The sequence below is a fragment of the Homalodisca vitripennis genome, chromosome 4, assembly GCF_021130785.1.
Source record: "Homalodisca vitripennis isolate AUS2020 chromosome 4, UT_GWSS_2.1, whole genome shotgun sequence".
Lineage (NCBI taxonomy): Eukaryota > Metazoa > Arthropoda > Insecta > Hemiptera > Cicadellidae > Homalodisca > Homalodisca vitripennis.
The window spans coordinates 156,068,978-156,093,855 of NC_060210.1; the positions used below are offsets into that span (position 1 = coordinate 156,068,978).

At 33.6% G+C, this 24,878-nt stretch overlaps 1 protein-coding gene across 1 annotated transcript; it reads right to left on the reverse strand.

Annotated features, from left to right (window-relative positions):
* Positions 1–7,850: 7,850 nt before the first annotated feature.
* Positions 7,851–24,463, reverse strand: LOC124360370 (membrane-bound transcription factor site-2 protease). The gene is made up of 6 exons (XM_046813939.1): positions 24,170–24,463; positions 20,755–21,039; positions 16,316–16,419; positions 15,950–16,190; positions 13,100–13,280; positions 7,851–9,129 (listed from the first exon to the last, which is right to left on the reverse strand). The coding sequence occupies exons 1-6, from the start codon at positions 24,245–24,247 to the stop codon at positions 8,537–8,539; spliced, it is 1,482 nt and encodes a 493-aa protein (XP_046669895.1). The 5' UTR covers positions 24,248–24,463; the 3' UTR covers positions 7,851–8,536.
* Between the last annotated feature and the right edge of the window lie 415 nt (positions 24,464–24,878).

The window sequence follows — 24,878 nt, forward strand, 5'->3', positions numbered from 1 at the left end:
ACTGCAATGGTAAGTGGAGCACAGCGACGTGGCCTCGAGCCAGCTCTGTGCCGGTGGCTTAGGGCCATGCTGTGCTCCACGGATACGGATCAGGGCCGATCTCAATGAAGAAGTATCGCTTGTGATCGCACCCACAAGGGGGGGATGTCCTCAAGGAGGCATCCTGTCACCTCTACTGTGAGGAATCTAGTAGTAGATGGTCTACTTGAGGACCTTACTAACACAACGGAAATCTATGTCCAAGGATATGCAGACGACATAGTCCTTATGGTACAGGGAAAAATACACAAATGTTGTTGTTGATATCATGAATACCAACCTTCAACATGTACACAACTGGTGTCAGGGAGAGAGGGACTGAAAGTAAAATCCCTCTAAGACAGTAGTTGTACCATTCACTAGAAAAAAGAACCTAGAGTCTCTTTCTAGGCTGAAAAACTCGCATCCACATCAGCTGGAGTGGTCAAAGACAGTCAAATATTTAGGACTGACTCTAGACCATAAGCTTACGTGGAATGATCATCTTAATAATATCCTGCACAAAGCAAAGTGGGCGCTCATGACGTCCAGGAGACTTGCAGGAATCTCATGGGGCGTAAAACCCCATATAGCACTATGGCTTTACAAAGCAGTTGTAAGGCCTCAAATCACTTATGGTTTCATTAGGTCTGGTTGGGACAAAAGGTGAATCAGGTAACTGCCAAAGCCAAAGCCAAGCTTGAAAGCTTACAAAGGCTTGGCACAATCTTTGTAACCGGAGCATGCATTCAGGAGCAGTCCCTCAGCGACCCTCGAGGTGGCTTCTTAGGACTTCTACCCTCTTGATGTTCATATAAAAAGCTGAAGCGCGTAAGTCAGCTTATCGGCTGATGGTTGCTGGCTTGTGGAGGAATGGCGCGTCTAACGCGAGCCATGGCGCCATCACTGAAGCTGTAAACCCAAGCGCTAATTCTCGAAATGGTCTCCGACACAATGAGAACGGAGGTTCGTATTCAATAAGCCATTCTCTGTTGACTTCTACTCCAGAGATGAGTGGAAAAAATCGCAAGATAACATCCCAACAATAAGAAAAGAAAAGAGCTTTGTCTTGGTACACGGGGATGGCTTGCTTATTAAGGGTTAGAAACTGGATATGGAGTGTTTAGTCAATCCCCTAGAGAACTGCCCTTAGCGGCAGTTTGGGGTCGGAACTGCTCCATATTTCAAGCCGAAATCTATGGTATCCTAGCCTGTGCCAACCTAGGCCTCACCAGGAATGTACCAGGAAAATGAACATCTGTATAATGTCAGACAGTCAGGCAGCTCTTAAAGCTCTTGACTCCAACAGCATTTCATCCAAGCTTGTGTGGAGTGCTTTAACACTCTCTGCAAGCTTGGATCACGCAACTGTGTGCGTCTTGGTTGGGTACCGGGCCACACAGGCATAGGTTGGCAACGAATGCGCCGACAAGGCTTGCCAAAAGCGGAGCAAGCATGCCATACACCGGTCCAGAACCGTGAGTTGTGGTATGATAAGCAAGTCAGCCGCTTAATCAAAAGTATATAAACAAATTGGTCCCAGGAAGGACACACCGCTTGCGGTTGGCAGAGTCACCAAGGACAAGCACTCGGCAAAAGAACTGCTTGCCGATTCTAGCTCCGGATTCACCAGATGGCTGCTGATGGGGCTGGGGGGGAGGGATCGGGTTTAAGCAAGTGATTGCTTGATCACTGGACAATCGGCCACTTCAGGAAACACACCTAAACACTCTAGGTTTACGAAATGAGGACTCGGATACGAGTGTAGACTCTTGCAATAAGTCTGAAGAGACTGCAAAACACAATAATACTGGACTGTGAGAGACGGGAGCAAGGAGAAGGGCTCTTTTCGGTGAATAAACAACCAGGCACGAACCAGATGCTAGTATCGGGGAAAAGCTTCTTAGCCTAATTAAGGGCACGAAGATAGGCTTACCCCTCTAACATCAAAGGGGCACACAATAAGCTCAGGTTGACGTTAAGTGAGGATCTAGGAATCCACCCCAATATCCCAAAAGGAAAAAAAAAAAAAAAAAAAAAAAGCCGTACCCAGACTTTTCAAACACCTTGTATATGTAATTTATATACATGTATATAAATTTGTGACTACTAGTATTTTTCCTCCATTTAGTGTGTTTCTAAACATTTAAGTGAAAAATTATAACATTAAGACAGATATTGTTAAATTGATATTTCTCAAACTGTTTGCAAAACAGCTATTTTAGCAGTATTGTATCGCACATTCTTTTTTATGAGACAATGAGAATGTTGGTTCTCAAAGGGGTTAACCCTTTGCACTTGAAAGGCCAGCAGCACTGGCCACACCAAGGTTGCAGACAGCTTGTGTTAGTTTTGCTGTAGTTTGTCCTCGCAACTCGTATGGCCAGTATAGGTGGCCACACCACTTTCATTAACAGCTCGGTGGCCATATTTGTTGTTTGCCTACCCAGATCGAAATTATTTTTCAATTTCCTCCGCGTTATTTGTATAGTAATTTAAAATGTTTAAAGAAGAAATGAAAAATAATTAAAATTAATTTTTAATGAATCTTTCTAATACAAAGATAAACATACATTTAAGAAATTTAACACTTAAACGTATATTGTTAACAAAGATATGTTAAAGATATGTTAAAGATTGTTATAAAGTAGGCATTTACAATAATTATGTTATACTCAGACATGAACTATTTTACATTTTTCTCAGTCTTTACAATTTTGTTTTATGGAATAACACTTTTAAAAATGCATACCTAAGTGTATTCAAGAATAGTTAGCACACGTCTTCAAGTAAAATTGTTAGGTTTATATCCCTTATATCATTTCAGTGTATAGGCCCACTAAACGTCATTCGTCTTATTTTCACAGTCAATGTTTGTTTAGAGAAGAATTATAGGCTAATTTAAAATTTACTGCATTATTATAAAAATTACTTTAAAATAAAGCTGCTCGATAGGTTTCAGCACACACCATTCATTATACAATAAAGAGAATATTAGAAAATAACTGCTATGTAACTACATGTATTATTGTCATAAAAATTGTGCAATAATAAAAAAGCCACTGTTCCTCTATTTGGATGATTATTCTTCAGATAAACTATGGACAACAGTAAAATACGTTCCCACTAAAAACAAAAAAATGTAAGTATTTTATACTATTGTGCCTGCTCCAATACGCAACAATGTTACATACAATTTATTTATATTATATATAAATGTTTATTAATAATTAGTTCATTGAACTTCAGAAATACCTCAGACAAAGAAAAAATTTTGAGATAGAAAGAAAAAAGTAAATAGAGGTAATATGGCAAAAAAGGCCAAGCCAAGCCTTAAAAGAGCTAAAACAACAACTATTGTTGGAAGAGAAAGCTGAAGAGTTAGATCAAGAAATTGATCTAAAAAAGAAAATTCAGTGTTTATAAAAATAAAAAATTTTATATTATAATATACTCACATTTTTTACAATACTGCGTACATGCAAAACTTCAAACTTATAAGGAAGTTGGTAAATTATTTCATGACAAATTCCTTCAGCCTATTTGGTTAGTTAATATAATGCTTTGTAAATGCCTACTTTTGTAAATGACAGTACAAATAGGTAATTGTCTTAATTTTGGGTAGACAGTTTTGATACTCTGTGTCTGCTGTGTTCATGGTCATTGACCTGGAATTGAAATCTTCTCACTTTGATTGCTTGGAGTGTGAATAAATAGTTAGTTTTCCGATGAGTTACTTATTGAAGGTGGTAGGAAGCATATTTTCAATTTCAAACAAAAATCAGATTAAAAAAACAAATTCTGTAACAAATTTATATGTTCAACTCTAGAACTGGTTATCTATTTTATCTCTACTTACTTAAAAAAAAAACCACATCTTGTATATTATGCAACCATACAAAAGTATTTTTAAGTATAATCTTACTTGGGATTTTTATGTTTATTTTTTTTAACTATTTTATATAATTTTTACATTTTGGAGTCAATTTACTTGAAAAATGTCCTTCTAATTTGATATCCAACTCAATTTCACCTTTTCACATGTTAATTTTCAGCCACTAGCTTTAAGTCTTGTAGTATAAATTCAATGAAATGGTGTGTTAACGTTTTCTTAGTCAGCAAATTTCTATAATGTATGTTTAATGATATACTAGGAGTATGCACAATCTTCCCATAAGGTTTTCGAGGTTAAGCAAACATGCAACTGGTACTTTTATCAGGTTTTTCATATGAAAAAGCACTTCTGGTTCGAATGAATTACGTTTCTAATGCTATAGTTGAGTTTGCCTTGTTGCTCCAATCAAGAAAATATATACATACATACATGGGTCCAAAGAGCCTATTTCAGTTAAAAAGTGGCTACTTTTGATGCAAGGGGTGGATTGAAAAATCCCAAAATCTGACTCAGCCTTTCTATTTAATAGGTCAAAATTGGTGCTACATCTTTTTACTGTATATCAAATTATTTTCAACGTAACAAATCTAAGTGGAAATAGCAGCAAACAAGGACTTTTTACACCAGCCTAATTTACAGGCTTTGATTTACAACAAATAAAAAAACTACAGTAAACATGGGTACTTTTACTTGCATAGCATGAATATAAATGTATATAAGGTTTTATTAGAGATCAAGCAAGCTTTTTCCACTAGAGCAATTTTGTAACAGATTTCAAGCATTTTATGATACCTTACACTTTAATTTATTTATTTACTAAAAACTGATTGTTTTCTTTGTTATTTTAGAACATTTGAGCTATTGTCAATAAAAAAATTATTTAACTCTCCTAAAATAAGCTTAACTCTTTTAATGCCAGACATTTTTTCAATGACCATGCGAAAAATGCCAACCTGTTTTCAAAAAGTACATGCAAAGAATGCCAGGCCCTTTTTCCATAATTTGACAACAATTTTTTAATGTATAACTTTTTTATTTATTGAGGGAAATTATCCATTGAGGTGTTGTTTTTTTATGTAATAATGTGGAGTGTTTAAAACAAATGAGTATTAAAATTTTTACAAATTTATATAATTTATAGTTGTAAAAAACAAAAAATAAAAAAACAAAAACTTAAAAAAAAATAGTTTGAACATATAAAGGTACCTTTATTATTAGCCTTAACTAAAAAGTAGTTACTGGCAATTGTACTATATTTAATTGTTAACACACACACCAAATTTGAAGAACTTGCCTTGAAAAATAGTAAAGTTGCAGCATTTTTCAAAAACCTTGTAAAGTCCACATTTTACAGTAAAATTCAGTAACACATTTTTTTTTTTTTTCTTCTCCTTGGGGCGGCCTACTGCCATGCACTTAAGCCTCAAGGGCTTTTTGCGCACCCCGGAAACACCATGAGACCCACCAGTCTACAACTTCAGCAGTTCAACAAACTGCCGAAAACAACCTATCAAGTCCTCCTGGGAAAATTCACCACCCATGTCCAAGCTACCAAAGATGGCATACCGATCTCTTGCTATTGCAGGGCAATCAAAGAGCAGGTGCTCAGCAGTCTCCTCCTGCTCATTACACCTTCCACAGAGCGGATCCTCCTGAAGGATGCCAACTCTGTGTAGATGCTTCCTCAGGTGACCATGCCCCGTAATGAGACCAATGACCTTAGAAGACATTGATCTGTTTAATGAGAGAAGGTCCGAAGCCACCTTGGAGGAAGGTGACTGTAATACCATTCTACTCACTCTCAAACCCGGATGCAACCTCCACCTTCTCCCATGCTCTGCGCGAATCCATTTCGAGACAACCCTAGAGGATTCACACCTTGGAACACCGCAGAACGGTTGAGGGCCCGTCATAATTGTTGCTGAGCCCTGGTTGGCCAGGGCATCAGCTCTTTCGTTCCCAAGAATCCCCTCATGACCAGGAACCCAACAAACGGTTACATTGTTGATTCTGTCAAGGAAGGAAACAGTCTGATAGCAATCCCAAACCAGTTTGGATTTGATCGCGCAAGAATCCAGCGCCATCAGCGCTGCCTGACTGTCCGTGAAAATGTTAATCGTCTTGTCCCTATATCGCAGACGAAGATTCTCACAAGCACATTCCATAATGGCTGTCCGCTTGAAAGACTGTCGGATACGGACCCATAGGAACCACTAGCTCCCTACATGGTCTCACTCCCAGAATTCCAGCGCCTGTGCCGCTTTTTGTTTTGGAGCCGTCTGTGTACCATTCGAGCTCCGCTGGTGGAAGAGGTTTCTTCCCCTCTGACCAATCATCCCTTGAGGGTAAAATAATCCTAAAGGGTTTTTCAAAGGAAAACTTTTGTGACATCTGATCAGAGATCATGTGCAAAACATCCTCCTGTATCAGAGTGCTAATTCTGCAGTGCCCACCGCTGCAGCCCGACCAGAGTCCCATCTGCTGAAGACAGTAGGCACTCCTCCTGGCCATAGCTCGAATGACAATGTCCAGGGGGGCGAGATTAAGACAACAGTCCAGAGCCGCGCCTGGCGCACTAGGAAAAGCTTAATTCAAAATCACTTTATTTACACGTGTTGTTTAGCCCAATGTATAAAATTGTTTGTTGAAATAATAAAGAAAGTAGTTTACATAAAATTAAAATTAATTATTTACAATATAGGGTACATAATTTAAATTTTTTTAACACTTGTGTTTGCCGAAGCCAAAGTATGAATCCCCCTCTTTTACTCATGGTCAAATCTATTTACAATAATCACAAAACTAATAATAATATAAGCAAACTGAAATAAACAAAAGAAAAGCACGAATAATTCCCATTAAAACATAACCTAGCAACAACGTATTACCACAGCAACCAAAGACGCTAACTGAATGATTGGACGTAAATAAGGTTGAAAACAGCTCATAACGACATCACATGTTGAGTTTGTATCAATAGTAGTAGTGTCTAGATACAGTATGCAAAGTTTAGTGGCATTTGGTCAATAATTAAAACTACAATATAACAAAAACCGGACGAGCGCCCCCAGCGCACGTCGACATTTTTCGTAAAACCTAATGACGTGCGCTCGCGGCGCACGTCGGCATTAAAAGGGTTAAACATCTCAAGGATATAAATCTTCAGTAGTTATGGATGTGAAATTTTTTCCATTCAAATGCATTTATCGACTTTTTTATCATGTAAACATTTTAAACGTTTCTAATACTCCAATTTATTGAGCGTTTCTAAAATATCAAATTTCTTTTGAATTAATTAATTAAATTGTTGTGCCCAGAGCCAAAATACTTTTACATTGTCTAAATCTAAGAGTCAAGACTAAAAGATACCTAATTTACTTCAGTTTATTTGCTCAACACAACAGTTAATGTATGCTATGCTTTAGATATAATTCATTATAACTCCTTGAGTAAAATGAAGACAAATATTCTGTAAATGAGCACTAAAACAACAAAAAAGCATATACAATTTGACCTATGAGTTCCATGATTTACACAGTGTAAATTAATACAAAAGTATATTTAAGAAAAGTGAGTCTACATTATTATCCACGAATGAATGAAATCGGCTTTTCAGATGGAATAAAACAGTCATTAGAAAAAGTCTAATACATATAGATTGTTTTTATAGATTAAAATATCAACTTTAACTGTTTATATCATAGCTTTATAATGAAATATAATCTGCAGTAATAATACAATAAAATTTATAGTATATTAATGATAAAAACTGCCAAATTTAATATGTCTGTCATGAGATTTTACATAAAAATGTTTCCTTCACTAACTGATTCAAATACCTGTATAAAACCCATATTTTATGACACAATAATGAAAGATTAAAGATAAAGTAGACAATATTACTATACAGAAAGAAAACAAGGTAATAAAAATGTTATTGTTTGAAGTAGGGTATAATTTAATTGTGCTATACACAACAAATATACGTACAATAATGAATTCTATTTCTATAGTACTTAAAAACGTATGCAAAAGTTTTAAGATGATACGTCAAGTACTATTTATGAGTGTTTAAATTTAAAAGTTCTGAATAATTAGGTAAAGCAGCTATTACAAATATTTTCATTATTCTAATTTACTCTTTGATGTGAGCAAATATTTTGCTTTATAGCTACAAAGACAAAATAGCTTCAAATTAGTCAACCTTGTGGTTATTTCTTCAAAAGCATATTTTCCTATATACAATTTTGCAAAAACCTTTCCAACTCAAAAACAATTTTCAAAATAAAAATATACATTAATGGCATAACTAGATAATTTTATAAATGATTTGATGATTTTTCTAATCTATTAAGATATTTCTTTAATATGCACTATAATGTACTTCAACATAGCCACTTGAACATTGTATTATGTCTTTATTTTTTTATGTATATGTTTTTTTATTTAAAAGATACTACAGTTGTTTCCAAGAGAAATATTTGTAGAAAAAGTTATTAATTGCATACTAATATTTAATAGTATCACCTGCATTAATTTTATGCTTCTCTGTTCCATCTAGATGTTAGTTACTTTTGAGCTGGTAAATAGATAAATTTTACTCACTGAACTAGGGTTATAAACTTAATTCACTGTTGACCAGAATGCTAAAATTAAGTACAAGCTTAAAATAAACGTTCCCAAAAATGTTAAACAAATAGACATAGCATGTCTCACACTTGAATGTTCAATATGTTTTGTTAGATAAATATCCATTAATGTTCTAATAATATGCTGGCCATCAAAATAAAAACAAGGTATTATGTTCAAAAGTGCCATTCCAATAGAGAATGACATGAGGTAATTACAAAATGTTACTATTCTCTCTGGAAGTGAAGAAGGGAACAGGGAATAAAGATTAATATAGTTGCTAACTCTAACAGTCTGGAAAACTTCTGCTGGGTGCCCTAGAAATAGTACAGCTCTCCCGGACTTTGTCTTAATGCTAACAAGTTTAGTTACATTTTCCAAAGAAGGGCGAAAACAGTGAAGATTTGTCTCACAGTCTTGAGTTTTATAACAGAAGCTGGTTGAATATTCAATAACAGTTCGTGCATTCAAACATGAATACTGTGGCAACTGTAATGGTTCATCACCACTCTCCAAGTACTCAAAGCAAAGATGTCGAGGTGCGTTGCTGCTGCAGCATTCAACAATCCCTGCAGATAAGTGTCTAGCTGAAAATTCATATTTTTTGTTAGAATTTATGAAACTAAATATTAAGGAATATATTTTGTACATCTATCTTAATTACTATGAAAAGTTAAAATACAAATCACTTCAAAATTTGGCTTTGTTACAAGAATATGAATATTTTTAAATACAGTATCACCTTATGAGACAAAAATATAAATAAATTTCCCTTATCCCACAGTGTCTTCAAAAACCGCATTAGGTAGACCCAACGTATCATGTTTGACAACATAAAAGAAACATGCATTGTCAATTCCTTCTACTCTTACCCTATCCTAGTATCTTTGAGAAGGGATACTGTTGACTTTTACTTAGTCAGTAAACTAAATAACTAATGATAACCAAAAGTCATTCATAGCAGATATACTGTAGTTCACTAAATCTTGTTCTCCTTCTTCTTTAAATTTTTTGAATGAGTGCAGATTTAACCATTACTTCAATCATTGTTATATATTAAAGAAATAAATATACAACCATTTCTCCAATACCAACATGCCTGCTGCTTAGAATACTTTAAAAATACAAACTTATAAAATTTTAAATTGGTTACTTGAAATAGGGAATTAAGATTATTTCAGAAGAAAAGTCGACAGAAAAAAGAATGATTTCAGATATTAGTTTATTACTTTTGCAGTTAGTTGATCAGGCTAACCAGCAACAAAGGGAGGAGTTTCAAGACGGCTATCATTTCAAAATAGACGCATTATTATTAGTTTTGAAGGTAAAATAAATAGTACATCACTGATGGTGTGATGGCTCTTTGAAGGTTGATGTGTTAATATAATACAGGGTGAGACAGAAGAACTTGCTTATTTGAATTGAGTGCCGTGAAGCGACTGCTGTTCCGAGGAAGATGGGAATAAGGACATTCAAGAGAGCGGGTCGTAAGGTTGTTTATCCAGTCACTTTAGTCTGTTTCATGGAGTGTACAAGGTAGTACTCACTCGGTGTTGAAGTAAACTTTCAAACTAACGTTCAATCATCGCCATGCAATGTACAGTCCGTACCCGTTTTAATATCGCACCCTCTGGTTGTGTTTCTGATCGGCAGGCTATATATTCCATGGGTAAATAACTTCAAAAAAACTGGTGATGTGAAGTAACTTTAATAAGTCCATGGTTTTTTAAAATAAAACAAACGGGTTGTTTCGGAGGATTTAGACCGTTACATTGATATGATTCAAGAGGTTTTTTGCCAATGCTCAATAGGATGGACGAGGGAGATGTATGGTTCCAGCAGAATGGTGTTACAGCATGAGCGTCAATGGCTACACTTTCCAGGACAGCTTATTTCCATAAAAGTTTATCTGCATTGGCCAGCATGGTCACCTGATTTAGCCCATTGCAATGATTTTTTATGGGAGCTATCTGAAATCACTGGTTTATAATGTTTGTCCCAGGATCCTGGCTCAACTGAAGAACAAAATCTTCAAGCTATTGCCAACATGCCAGAAAAATATGAACAAAACTGATTAGCGCAGTGTATTGACAACAATGGATGCCATTTCCTGATGTCATATTTAAAACTAAGTTAATATAAATGCAAAATGTTTTTTATGATATAAAAAGAATTAAACATATATCTTCATCATTTTCTTTTCAGTTAAATTTCTAAATAAGAAAGTTCCTCTACTCCACTCTGTACTTTCAACCATTTAAAATTTCTATCATCCTCAAACAAGATCTATTAAAATTTGTAATAGGCAATGATTTATAAAAATGTGGACTTAGTTTAGTTGCAATCAATTAGAATGTACATTTGTAGACTTATTCAGTTTTATGTTCTGATGTTAATTTGTAAATTTTAAAACTTGTAATGGCAACCATCAGAAAACCATAAGAGATATTACAAAATTGTGTGGAGATTATGCAAATTACCTGAGAATCCTAAAGTTATTTTTCCTTTTGCTACATGATGCCTAATAGCTGAGATTTACCTATTCCCTTTAAAAAATTAACAGTCACAATCAAGAAACTGATGATTTTGAAACATTTATTAATTTAAATTTTAAGTTAAAATAAAATAAAATATCTTAACCCTTTGAACATCACATAAAAAATAATAATTTTGTATAGTTTTTACGCTGCATATTTGTATAGTCACACTGGAAAGCTGCAGAAAAAAATTTTCTATTTTGTGGTGTTTCCAAGAAAAATAACGTGGCTACTAAGTTTTATAAAATCATGTTTTTGTTAAGTGAGGTACTCATTACTGTTAGTTCTTTTTTTATTCCTTTTTTGTTGATCTGGCTGTTGAAGTTAACTCCGACATCTGTACTGGATACATTAAACATTGATCTGTTACATGTAACAAAGCTAAATATTTATTTATCCTGAGAGAATCATACGCAGTACAATTGATTTAATAAGCCAATAAGAGTAGCCACCTTGTTAAACCACACCATTGTGGACAGGTCAGTTGAGGTTGAGAGGAACAATGTTATCAATGCATCTAGTATTAGAGACCATAGAGGGGTGAAGATTATGAACCATAGGCTTATTAACTGCCACATAAATTGTAAAAAAGACTGATAAAAGCCAAAGATGATTACATAGAGACTTTAAACATTTTAACGCTACAGAAGCTATCACAGAAACAAGTCATTGATTGGAATACAGTCCTAAATATTAGTTATCTATGATATTGAGAGGTACATTCAGGTTGCAGGCGCTTTAGGCAATCCATATTTTTCCAACTCCCTCATTTACTACTTTCATCACTCCTCCCCACCTTGTTGATTTGATTCTGCTCCAATTATTGTATCAGCTTTGCAAATGCAACATTATTGGTTGGTTCAAATCAAAACCTATTTATACAGTATGTGAGCCCTTCCATACAGTTTGACTAGGCATCTTGTACCACCATTAATGAAACTTTGCTATAAAGGCATTTTGAAATCTTGACAGTTTAAATCAAAACCTTACATAAAGTTATATGTAAGATTTCTTTCATGACTTTTTCTCAGCAAAGTCTTGTACGATTTCAGAAAAGTCTGTTTTCAATTTTTCCTTCTGTAGAGTTGCCCTTTTAAAACATTTTAATACACTGACCGCACCCCTTAAAAATCTTCTACGCCTCTCCAAAGAGGGGGTGTCCTACACAAACAAAATTATACATACATATATTTAATGTAGTTGTAATATATTTAATGATTTTTTTAAATTTGTGTTTCCAACCTAAAACTAAACCAAATATTAAAAATTAGAATAAACTCAATTCCATTCAAGCCATCATCGCCACTGAACAATGATCAAAATGTTTTCAATTTTGTGTGAGCATTATTTAGCATGTACTTATCCAAAAATCGTACGATTCATTGGTAATAGTAATCATTTTGAAGAAAAAAAAGTTTCATTGAATTTTGTTATACATGATGTCCATAAATTACTCTAACAACACCACACCATATAATTTGTCAGGTCCTGAATATTCTGTAACTCAGAAGCAAGCGGAAAGTGTTCTAAAACTAAGTGTAATGAGATATTTTCACAGCATCTTTTATACCTTTATTCGATACAAAGATAATTTATTTCTAAAAATTATTACAAACAGGCAGACTATATTTAATTATTTTGACTCGACAAATCACATGATGAAGGTTTATAAAGTAATTTAAGAAGATGCTTTTTGTTAGTGTTTTGTTGGCGGGCTGAAGTAATAACATGTTAACTTGGAAGAATGAAATAAGACATCAAAGAAAGTTGACATATTCTCATACTGTTTAAAGTACCCAGATGAAACTTTTAAGAGCATTTTAACAAAAAGGCATTGGATAACCAAGAAAGTGTGGTAAAGTTTATTTAAAACAATGCTGTACAGCACATTTATCAAACAATTGCTATGACTGCAACCGCTTTTTAAAATTAATGTAATTTTTTTAGTAAGTTTCCATGACTACGCAATCATATTAATGTTTCATATTACATAATATAAGAAATGTATACAAGTATTTACCAGGCACTGACTCATCATGCTCCTTTATAAACTCTGAATGTAAACAGTATCCAGGTGTGGTTAGACGAACAGACCGAACCAGACAGTTTTGCCAGCTGTCAACATCTTGTACAGGACAATCATTTACTTGTACTACTAAATCCTTCACCACTAAACCTCCAATTCCATGTACAGGAGAATCCTGAAAAAAAAACAATACCTCAGTCAATACTCCACATTATTTTACAATCTATTCATTATCGCCACCATTTATTAAAAATAGTGAACTTGATCAACTCTTAAATAAAGATTAGATTCAATTCTAAATGATTATTTTAACATATAAAGCTTCAGTTTGATTGACATGTTTGTGTGTTATTAATAAAGTTTATATTCTTAAGAAAGTTTCCTTTTCCTGTACAAGAAGTATGCTCATAGGTTCTGGGTTTTACTACAGAAGAGTGAGCTGGGTTTTCCTTCCACTCACTAGATTAATTTATCAATGTACTTTCACATTCTGATTTTTCAGTTATGTTTAGAACATCATAGATATTCTTAATAAATACATTATGAATCACTTTTTCTTGTGCTAACAATTTCTTATATGTTTTTTCCCCAGACCTCGACTTCACTCTGGTCCAATTGGTATGCATGGAAGTGGAGAGCATGACATTATTAAAACTATCGCTATTTTAACTAATAGAGTTGCAATCCAAATCAATTAACAACACATCAGCTTTGCCGATACAAGCAGACAATCAACCATTAATTTAGGTGCAGTATGATTATCACAAAGCTTTACAAGAAAACTGCACAGACCCTCCTGAAAAAGCTTATACCAATGAGAAAAAGACAACCTAAGGAGCTCTTTCACAGAAACCTTTTTCTATAAACTTGGCATTTAAAAGTACATACAGACCAATTCAAAAACCTTGTATCTGCTGTTTGCAATTCAAACGAACTATATTAGTTTCTTGAAAACAAAGCTTCTTTGCAACCAACTTTGCAGAAGGTGAATTTAAGCCATATTGCGAGTCTAGATTGAAAACTTTATGGGCAACTTTATCTACAAACAATGCATTTCAGTGGAAGTCCATGTTCTGCTTAGGAGCTGGTGAGTTTACCGTTCAAGGAGAGAAAAATTTTAATCAGATTTTTTTTAAAAGATAGTGAATTAAAGCTCGTCACATCCTCACAACCACTATACTTTACAAGCTAAGTAACACTAGGCACCATAAAAAGAACACTAGATAAGGATTCTTTGTTACCAATAGAAGAAATGTCAGAAAAGGAATCGAGCATGTTATTATTACAGCCCACCTGCTTTTCAGCCAGGACTTATTCTCAGTTTGTTTAAGAAAAGCTTTTAAGGAAATTACATCTATTGACATTTTACTTTCTTTTGTGTGTAGTCTTGCAATTTGATTAAGACTAATAATAGTTTCATATTTTTTTGGATACCAGTGATCTTAATGAATTACATTCATTAGTAAGTACTTTTAGACTTAAGACTAATTAACTTAGATGACAAAAATTGTTTTCCTTTAAAACAGAATATTTTCTTCTTTGGTAATGTTCTGTTCATTGAGAGATTCTTTTAACCTATTGAGTCCCAGGTTGTTGCAGTACAAGCATCCCTGCTGACTCAGGTTTTCCTGGAACTTGATTATTATTGTACATTACAGTTATTATTTGCTCCTTAAATATCATATACCTATAAGATTTATTTAGATTTTTATTTATTTAATATTATAGATGTTTTTGCGCTTATGTATATACATAATTTTATTATGTATATACAGATATAAATTGGTTTATTGAGATAGCTTATATCATAGCTGAAATCTGCATCACAAATTAGCTCGTTAAAAAATAAAAACGCATCTTTCACAACTGAAAATGTCCACTTGACTTTCTTTGTCACTATCAGATAACTCACGACACAATAATTCATTGATGTCTTTATTGAATAAATCAAGCTTAAGCTAAGTCATATTTGTGTCCAAAAATAACAGCTGCCAGCTGAAAAGCCTTGATGTTTGGAGCAAAAACAGGCTGCCAAGTAGCATGGTGCAAAACGAAATATACTGCAAGAGAAAGCCAGTATTTTTCTGTGCATTCCAGTATACTGAATGTCATTGGCGAGGTGTGTCTAAGGAAACGCGAAATTAAAAGACTTGCCAGCGGCCCCAGACAACCGGGCACGACTTGACACACACTTGTTTCAGCTGCTCCCATTTAAGGATGAATAAAATGTTACTAAAATCACCATTCTATCTTTAAAATTAGCGCAAGTGCAAGTAATTATGCGCATAACTGAACAAATTGCTGTGGTGGTCTATCGATACAAAAACATGTGGCTTTACAGCCTAACGGTTAAAGGGTTAATGAACTCAACTGCAGCAAAATAAGCAGCAAAGACAAATTGAATTGAATTGTAATTTATTAATTCATGAAACTTGTAATTCATTACAAGAGCTGCTGTCAATTCTCTTGATTATTGAATTTTTTAAATCACACTAAAACTGTAGTTCAAAACCAAGGTCTTCAGTTTGATCTTAGGACAAAATGACACACAAATATATTTGAAGATACAAAGTTTTTTTTATAACAATTAAGTCTTCTCCTGTGACTTCTGTAAGCCTATTTTTTCTTTGAGAATCCCTTTTAATTTCAGTTACTGTGAGGATGATTCAGAACATCATTACTAATTCACAAGTTCAATTTATAAATTACTGGACACTAGTGGTTTGAGTGGTAATCAAACCTTTTCTTGTGCATATCAGATGTTTCCATAACATTATAGCCCTAATCATCAATAAGTATGATTGAATAAATTACAAATTACCTGTGTATCAGATTAAGAGTTACCTGTTGGATATCTTGAATTTGAACAGCACTGCCCCAATCGTACAGAGGGAGGAGCAGCCATGGTACAGCCAAAGTGGTGCAGAAGGCTATGAGGGCCAGCAGCACATTGTGCCAAACTCCTGCGCACAAAACGCGCAGCTGCCGCACTGATGCTAACAGTTCCACATTCTCTAGTGACACATATGCAACAGGAACACAGACCACCACTACCACTCCCACACCACTCACCCGTCCATCTTCTCTGCAACACCAATATGTTCTAGCTGTATGTCATAGTACATTAGTGTAAATATTTACTTTGCCATTTTAAATAATTTCATTTAAGTTTCTAAATTCTTAAGAACAAAAATAGAATGCACCAGTTACCTTATTGCTGATACAGCATGGCCCAGTTCATGTACAATTGTACAGATAAGAAGAGAAGGTATGTAATAGCCTAAATCTGATAAAGGAATGTTAAGTCCTGGAACCTGAAACATATACTTCTTATGGTATCGGTTAAAGTCAAGAACAAATAGGAAGTTTCAGTATTATGTTAACTGTTAAATGGTAGAAACAAATATTTAATCAGCCACTTAGTTGTTAAAATATTATTGAAACGCACCCTATATGTCTTTATTGTAAAATACTGTAAAGAAAGTTTATGTTCAAATTTGAGTGATAGAACAATTTGCGCTCTTTATCTGGTCTCTGAGCACTAGCATTAAATTGGAGAGGAGCGCAGTATACAACAAAGTAAGCACAGTCATGCCCCTGTAGGTATGAATGGGATAAAAAGTTGCATCTTAACTCTTCGCATTTAGCTCTTCGCAATAGATTTATCTTAACCTAATAAATCTATTGATTTTCCTATAAAACCAAGACCACTAAAAGATTTTTTTTCTTTAAGTTCAAAGCTAATTTGTACTATAACTAAGGTATAAAATGTAAAAATTAAAAAAAGTATAAAACCGGGCATTTTACTTAAAATTAGTATAATTATTGATAAAAATTAAAAAATAACACCATTTTGGTCAATAACTAAATTTATTTATTGATATATCGTCATAGTTACTATCAATATCATCAGGCAATGCACTTGAAGATGATGCATTCCGTACACCTGTCACAAAGTTTTTACAGTTTGGGTTGTCAGGAATTTTATTTTGATCACAAAATAGAATTCTACTGTTAGAATAAAATACACCTCGTCGCACTTTAAAACAAGATAAAAATGTCAAAGTAAACACAACACTATCACACGATGAAGAACAATGACGTGATATGTTGTATACATACTCGTCGACAACCGACAAAGCAGTATTACATGCCGCCGGTAGACAACGAATACGTTTGGAGGACGCGCAGAACAGATGAGCAGGTTGACGGAGCTAGACAAGGGGTGTCCCCTCTCCCTGCCATGGAGTGAAGGTTGTCAATAAATACTTTCTTGCTAACCGCGACAGCCATGGAGCCGTGCGGTGAACTAAAAATACTCTCCAAGAGACAAAATTTATAATAACGATATAATCGTGTTAAGTGTTTTGGTTTCTAATATATCTGTCTATGGTGTGGAAAATGTTATTTACATCTTGTTTTAAATTAAGAATGATATTGGACAATAACAGATCTAACAGATTGTGGAAAAATATCTGCACATTGCCCTGGAAGTAAAACAGAACCATCGATCCTTCAGAAATGCTAATTGTTGAGCCAACCGAGTAGGCAAATTGACTTATCAAATATAGACAAATGTAAATTCAAAACCTTTTTTCAAATACCTAATTTTTATATTATCAGTATATGTTAACATGAACTATAAAGAACTGTGCTACTGTGTTGAACTCTTAGGTGTCATTGTGAAAAAACTTTATCATATATGGGGAAAATGTTACAGTGAATTTTAACCCCCACCATCTATTTTAAGCTTCAATTTTTACATCTGTATTCTGTTTTGACACAATCATGTGTAGGTCCAATAACTTCCTGTAGGCCGTAGGCCTTTAAGATACTGAATGTTTTTTAGTGAATTCTGTGAAAAAATCTAAAATAGAACAAACTACAAATAAGGTACTATCATAAGCTGTTAAGGCATTTTGAGATGGCAGTTTGAGATTGTGCAATGCACAAAAACTTACGATTCACTAAAAACAAGTAATCCGTTTCATATAATTAAGGAACAAACTTCAACCTTTTGGATACAACTAAGTTTGTAGTTGTGGTGAATACTGTGACATTACAATAAGGGAAACTAAGTACTAAATGGTTTATGTTTATTTCATACCATATTTTGATAAAATGTTCACAAAAATACATAACAAAAACTAAGGAAATATTGTGGTTGAAATAATATTTTTAAGTAAGTTTGTATCTTCTATGTCACTGAAAAAGTCACTTACAATATCATTTATATTCTCATAATTTTGGGCTGATATGGACAAAATCATGACTAACATCTAGGTTTACAGGTTCACATCATGTCAAAACATTGCAAAAAAATACAAATCTTAAGTTTAAGTCTCGCTGTGGAGAGTCATCTTTAGTAAATAAATGTTAAACTAAAACTGGCAGGACATGCATTTCCACAGGTGAGTGAAGGGGTGAACTTTGATTGTGACTGACTGAAACTTAACTAATCAGCGATCATCAATCTGACAAATCAGCAATCAATATGGGTTTTTTATTAAAGACTACAAGATAATCTTGATGTTATCTTCTTTGTTGAGGTTAGTTTCCTTTCTGATTATTTCAAATGTTTCTTTTATTATTCTCACATAACAGTTTGGAATTTTCTTAAATCTGTTGTTTCGTGATTCTAATGCAATTTTGGTTTTTTATGTTTTCTTTACTATGTTTAGCTATGAATTATTTTTCCATATCTTCATTTTTCTTGTGTCTAATGTGTTTACAACTCATGAAGATATCAAACTTTTTGTTTCTCCAATCTAGACTGAGCCACAACTACATGGAATTTCCAAGACTTCATGTGTACTATGTGGATATGTGTCCTACACTGAGGATAGTATTAGATTCGAACTGCACAGTACAAAAATTAGATCATCAAAAGAACATGACCACTTTCAACTGCATCACTGTCAGTACAAGGCAACTGGAATATACCATCTCTGTCTAACAACTCAGCATTTGATGTCCAAATCATGGATGCAATTTGATGATCTTGAAGATAACACTAAAATGTTTAAGCAAGTCTGTATACATTGTGGCATCATTTTTGATGATGAAGAGTGAGTGGATTACATTAATGAGCACAAGCAATACAAGAAGTTGTGTGCGCACACTAAGTTCACCAGCATCCTTAGTTATAACGATCTTAATCCATTTAGCTTTAGAATAACTTTAAAGAAGATTTGTCCTCTGAATTCATTCACATTACAGAGAAAAGACTGCGTAATTGGGTGAAATTATTAGTATTTTATTGTACAACACTTTTTACCACAAATGCGTACTTGTAAGACAAAAATCTTGTAAATACTATTATTACTATATTTGCTTATGACAATGGCAAATGCAATATACTGTAAGATAAATAACAAAGAAAAGGCCAAAGGTGACAACATTTTGAACGCCTTAGAATTCAGCTGCAATTAGTCAAAGTAATTATTTACTGATGACACAAGTGGAACCGGAAAAAATTCCTGCACATGAATTTACATGAGAAACTCAAACAAAGTCAAGGGATTATAAGTACAGAATATGGTGACCACCAGGCATGCTATAACACTTATTGTGCATCTTAGAACTTTATGAAAAACTGGGTAAGAGATCGCGTACAACTATTTAAACTACAATTATGCCAAAATATGATCACGTCCCAGGGGTGAATATGAACAAAACTGGAACTATACCCTTAGGGTATCAGCAGAACTAAAACCTATGGTTGTAGGTCCAGTCTTGACATTATGCACCCGCATATCTGACATCAAAATTACGTAGTTCCAGGGACAATGAAAAGACACTACTCCTTGTCCATGACACCACACTGCATACTGTCACAATCAGGCACTGTCAAGTCACTCGGCAACATCAGTGACCACACTCCATCAAGCTACGGGTTATAAAATACAATGATTAGGGTTGGTTAGCACCTAGTTCAAAAAGTAAAACTAAATAAATTTTTGCTTTCTTAAGTTCTTTGAAAGAAAAGAATACTTTTGAGATTTTTCTGGTCGTACAGGAGTAAGACTTAAACATAACCAACATGTGTACTGTAAATAAAAGGTTTTTAACGGATTAATCCTGAATGCAAATAAAATACTTCAGTCGGTATCAAACTTATCTGTGTTACATCCTTAAAACCATCAACTGAGGTTGTTTATTTTTATCAAATATTTGTGAGGACAAGGTTGTGTTCTTGATATTTTGGACTTATGAAAGTTACAATGGTACATAGAGCATTCAAAATTAATTTCGAACAACAGACTGAGAACCACTTGGTAACATTCTCAAGGATATTTTTTTATTTTTCCATCTATAGGCACCAAAAGAAGAACTAGCCATAGTGTTTCTTAATAAAGTTAGTCTAAGTATAAATATGTCATCAGCTCCTATATACCGAGAACTGTTAACTTATTGAGTTGTTTACAGACTTAGCTTCCTATACATACTTATCAATTTTATAAACGAGTAAATTCATCAACATATATTTGTTTATTATTACAGTTACCATCCAATCAAATCTAAAGCAGAGTTTAATAATTTTGAATTAAAAACTGTTTAAATGAGATGATGTTTTTAATAGAATACAACTCTTATTGATTACTAATATTTGTTTAGGTTTAAGATAACACTTTAAATTACAGTCTTACCAGTGGCTGTAGTGTACCAATGTTTGTAAACACAGACTTTTCTTCATGAATTAGATCCTTTAAAACTAAAACTATTGAACGAATAAGTAGTACAACCGCAATAGGCATTAGAAATATAGCCACCCATGATCCAGCCGAAAACCAAGCTAAGAGAACTTTTGGTCTCACTGATCCCCATTTTTGAATCAATCTATTAAATGCAGTAGTGTACCAATTAAGCCTGAATGGTTGAATTTGAAGTCCAGTATTCCGCAAAAGGCTCAAGTACGGCAGGTGCAAACATGTCTGAAAAAAAACAGAACCATTATTATGTTGCTAATTTTTTAAGTAACATAATATACTATAATCAGAGTAATTATACTGCAAAAATAGTCGGCTACTTGAAAAAAAGAGTTACTGCAACCTGTTTAAAGTAACATGGCTAAAATTAATTTTTTTAAACTTGGAACTTAATCTTCTCTTCTAATTGTTTTTGGTCTGAGTGATGGAAGTGCCATAGTGCCCTCACAGGGAAGTCTCACGGAACTCCATGGTTGAGCGGGAACAGTACATGGATACTGCGGATGAGGATAGGGAACACAGACACATTGTGTTGTGTTTTACTTTCTTGTGTGCTAATTTGGTGTGTGCTAATTTGATGTGTGCCAATTCATGTATGCTAATTTTAATGTGTGCTATAGGCCTATGAGCTATTTGTAAAGTCTGAAAGTATATATGCACCAGAAGATGTTTAAAAAAATGTATTTTGAATTTTGTAGTACTCAGTATTTGCCTAATCAATAATGGTATGATTTGTAAAAATGTAGGCTAATAAAATCCAGGTTCCCGTCATGTAGTTTTAATTTGTGATGTTCTGTAAAATAGTTTTTATATCTTGTGATGTATATTGTCGATATAGATTGTTAGATAATATGTTTTCAGTTATGTTCAAATCTGAGTGATAGAACAATTTGCGCTCTTTATCTGGTCTCTGAGCACTAGCATTATATATATATATATATATATTATGTTATTAACTCCACTTATAGGGTTATCTATATATATTAATGTAATGAAAGTAACTAAAAACCCTTTTAAAAATCTTTTTATTACATACACGTGTTTCGGTTTTTAACCATCTTCAGTGTACATTGACCTCTAAATAAAAAAATAATAAACAATTAGATATACACATGTGGACCTTTTAAACATATGTTAAATTTAAATGACACAGTTGTAATTTTCTTATTCGTAATCTGTATTTAATATTTTAATTTTTTCAAAAATTGGATTTGTCTTATTTTTCAGATTACTATTTAAAATGTTATGAGGATCTTTATTATAATTTAGATAGATATGTAATTCTTCTTTTGTGTTTAACTTCTCTCCTTTCCTTTCGATGTCTAAAGGAATAGGAGGATAAAGGACCATAACTACACAAATATTGAAAAGAACATGGAAATTTAAAAAAATAGAGGAAATAAGAGGAAAATAAAAAACAGTGGTTTTTTCATATTAACAAAATGGCGTCTGTTGAAAAGTTTTAAAGTCAAATAATAAAAAAAAACTTGTATAGTTAAGTAAAATTTACCAACTAAAAACTATTTGAAAATTGCAATTCCCAAAAGTGTACTTGTTACATAAAATCCATCAAAGGTCATAAACGAGCATAACCATTTTAAAGGTAGGCTTACAAAAACCGGGAGGACCAAAATGTTGTCTTTTAAAAGGTCTCAACTGTTTTACATCAGTTATAACCTTTAGACTTACTTACAAAAACTTACAAGATACCAAATATTTTGCAATTTTAATAACAATTCTAACTGTACTTTTTCCAACAAAATCCGTCAACACATAAGCAAGCATGACCACTTAGATATGCTTGTACAAGCCAGAGCAACAAACAACTGATATCTCTCAACTGTAACATATTTGACACTCCCAGATCACCCAACGTCAGATAACGATGTATAACGTCAGATCACGTTGGAGGATCTAGGACGTGATCTGAGGTTAGGAAAGTACCGATTAGAAAACATCAGAGCGGACTTGGCTGGTGCCTTCCGGTGCCACCCTGCACTTCTGGTGAAAAAGACAAAATACCCATTGAGATAGCACCCAAATTCAAGCTCACATACATCACAAGAGCCATTGTAAAGGTTATCTTCCATTTTTGTACTACTAGTAACGTATTTACGATAAGCTATTATAAACCTACTTATATCGCATAATAACATTCCATTTTTAGACATAATGTTTGCACGAAATTACCTTGGTTGTTACTGGATACCACGTAAACTAAAACCAGAGTCATTATGTGAACACCAAATCATTTAGCCCAGCTGTTACTGTAATAACAGTATCCTCATAATAGGTTTTTTTTTGTTCTCTTAGGACAAGAAGCTTATAAATTGTACTTAGTCCTGTAAGAACCTTTGCGCTGCTTCCGGAGTGATAGGATATTCAGGATGGGTAAGGTTAGGGAGTAGAGGCCGCCTCCTATAGAGATTTATGAGGAAGAATTAGGGCACTACATCTCAAAGTCATCCCGGAAGAAGGGGAGGCCAGCTCTGAACAAGCCTCTCCAGTCAAAGTAGGCAGGGGGTGGCACACCCTTTTTGAGGTTAACAAGAACCTCTGAGGTAAGGGAACAAACCCCACCAACTCCAACAGTCATCTTCCACAGTAGACTAGACCTATCGAATTGCCCATGAACCCCAGAATCTCAACATTTGCGGTTAGTGATGTGCCGCTACTGGACATCCATAAGGTTGCCCAGATTGAAGTGGCACATCGGTTTTTGTTGTGCCCAATGGTGGGTTCAACTGGTAGGTATAAACCAGCCAGAAGTGATCCCTGCTGGATGCTCATATTAGGTTACCACTGTATAATCTGCTACTGACAATAATAATGCCCATCTGCAATGGCCGTAAATACAATGGAAAATATATGTTTTATTTGCGTCACAAGGTGTCAGACACGTTTATCCTTAAAAATATTAAATGTTACACTGTTTTGTTTGTTATATTATGTTATACACAGCCTATTGTTTCATAAACCATAACATTCATTACTTTTTATACTGCAATTTGGTTTAAGTAGTTATACCGAGGATTATTTACTCATGAACAATCCATCGATGATTTATTAGTCATGAGTATCTATCATTCGAGGGTTGTATGTGCTTATTATACTGCAGCTAAAAAGAAAGCTATACACAAAGAATATATTTTTAATTGAATAAGTAAATTGGAAATTTTAATATTAACCATAAAAAATAAATCTTAGCTTACTTCCAATCATATGTTACATTACCTGAATGCTAGGAAATCATGAAATAATCTATGTTATCACATTAATAGGTAAACTAAAAGCCTGCTAAAAACAGAATAATTTTGGAAACAAGTATATTTTTTATGTTTCCTGATAAACTTACCTTAAAAAACGTATCAAAGAAAAATGCACAGCAATGAAATATTATTACACATATCAAAAATTGGTAAATTTCGTCCATAATAAGTGATGAGCATTTCGTCAAATGTAACTATTTCAAACACTTCTGTTCAATTTTTTGGTTGTTTACAAACAACTATTTGTAGGCTATTCCTGTCCTAATTCATTTTTTTTTTAAATTTTATTTCTTATTTTTCAGTATTACCATCACAGATTAACCAACAAATTATTCGTATTTAAAACATGCTTGTATACTTAATAGATAACAAAGAGTAAAAGAAGAAAATACGTTTTTATTTTATACTCATGTTAGATAAGATCTACAAAACCAGCTAAGTAATCATGCAGCTAAACCTCTGGACAAACCCATATTATGTATATTTATGTGTATATTTTCTATACAAATTTGATGTTAATTTTATAAATTTATAATTGTTTTATTCTTCAATTTCATCAAATAAAGGAGAATCTTCCATATATTCCACCCGTTTTCAAAGAATATATTACATCTAAAAGTATAAATAAGTTATTTTTTCCTATTATGTTATTAATATAAAGGCATTGATGTTACAGACATTCCAAAATCGTGTGTTAAATGAATTCATTCTGCTTAGCATTATTGTTTTATCAGTAGCACCAACTGTACAGAATCGAGTTAGTTCTTTTAGTGTAGCTTTTGGGAATCGTTGAAA

Bases quoted from the DNA above. Each gene is read 5' to 3' on its own strand.
- LOC124360370 (XM_046813939.1), bottom strand. From the start codon at position 24,247: ATGGACGAAATTTACCAATTTTTGATATGTGTAATAATATTTCATTGC. The intron at 21,040-24,169 runs GTAAGTTTATCA...GTTTTTTTTCAG, and splicing joins TCTTTGATACGTTTTTTAAG to ACATGTTTGCACCTGCCGTA. The intron at 16,420-20,754 runs GTAAGACTGTAA...TATATGTTTCAG, and splicing joins TTGGTACACTACAGCCACTG to GTTCCAGGACTTAACATTCC.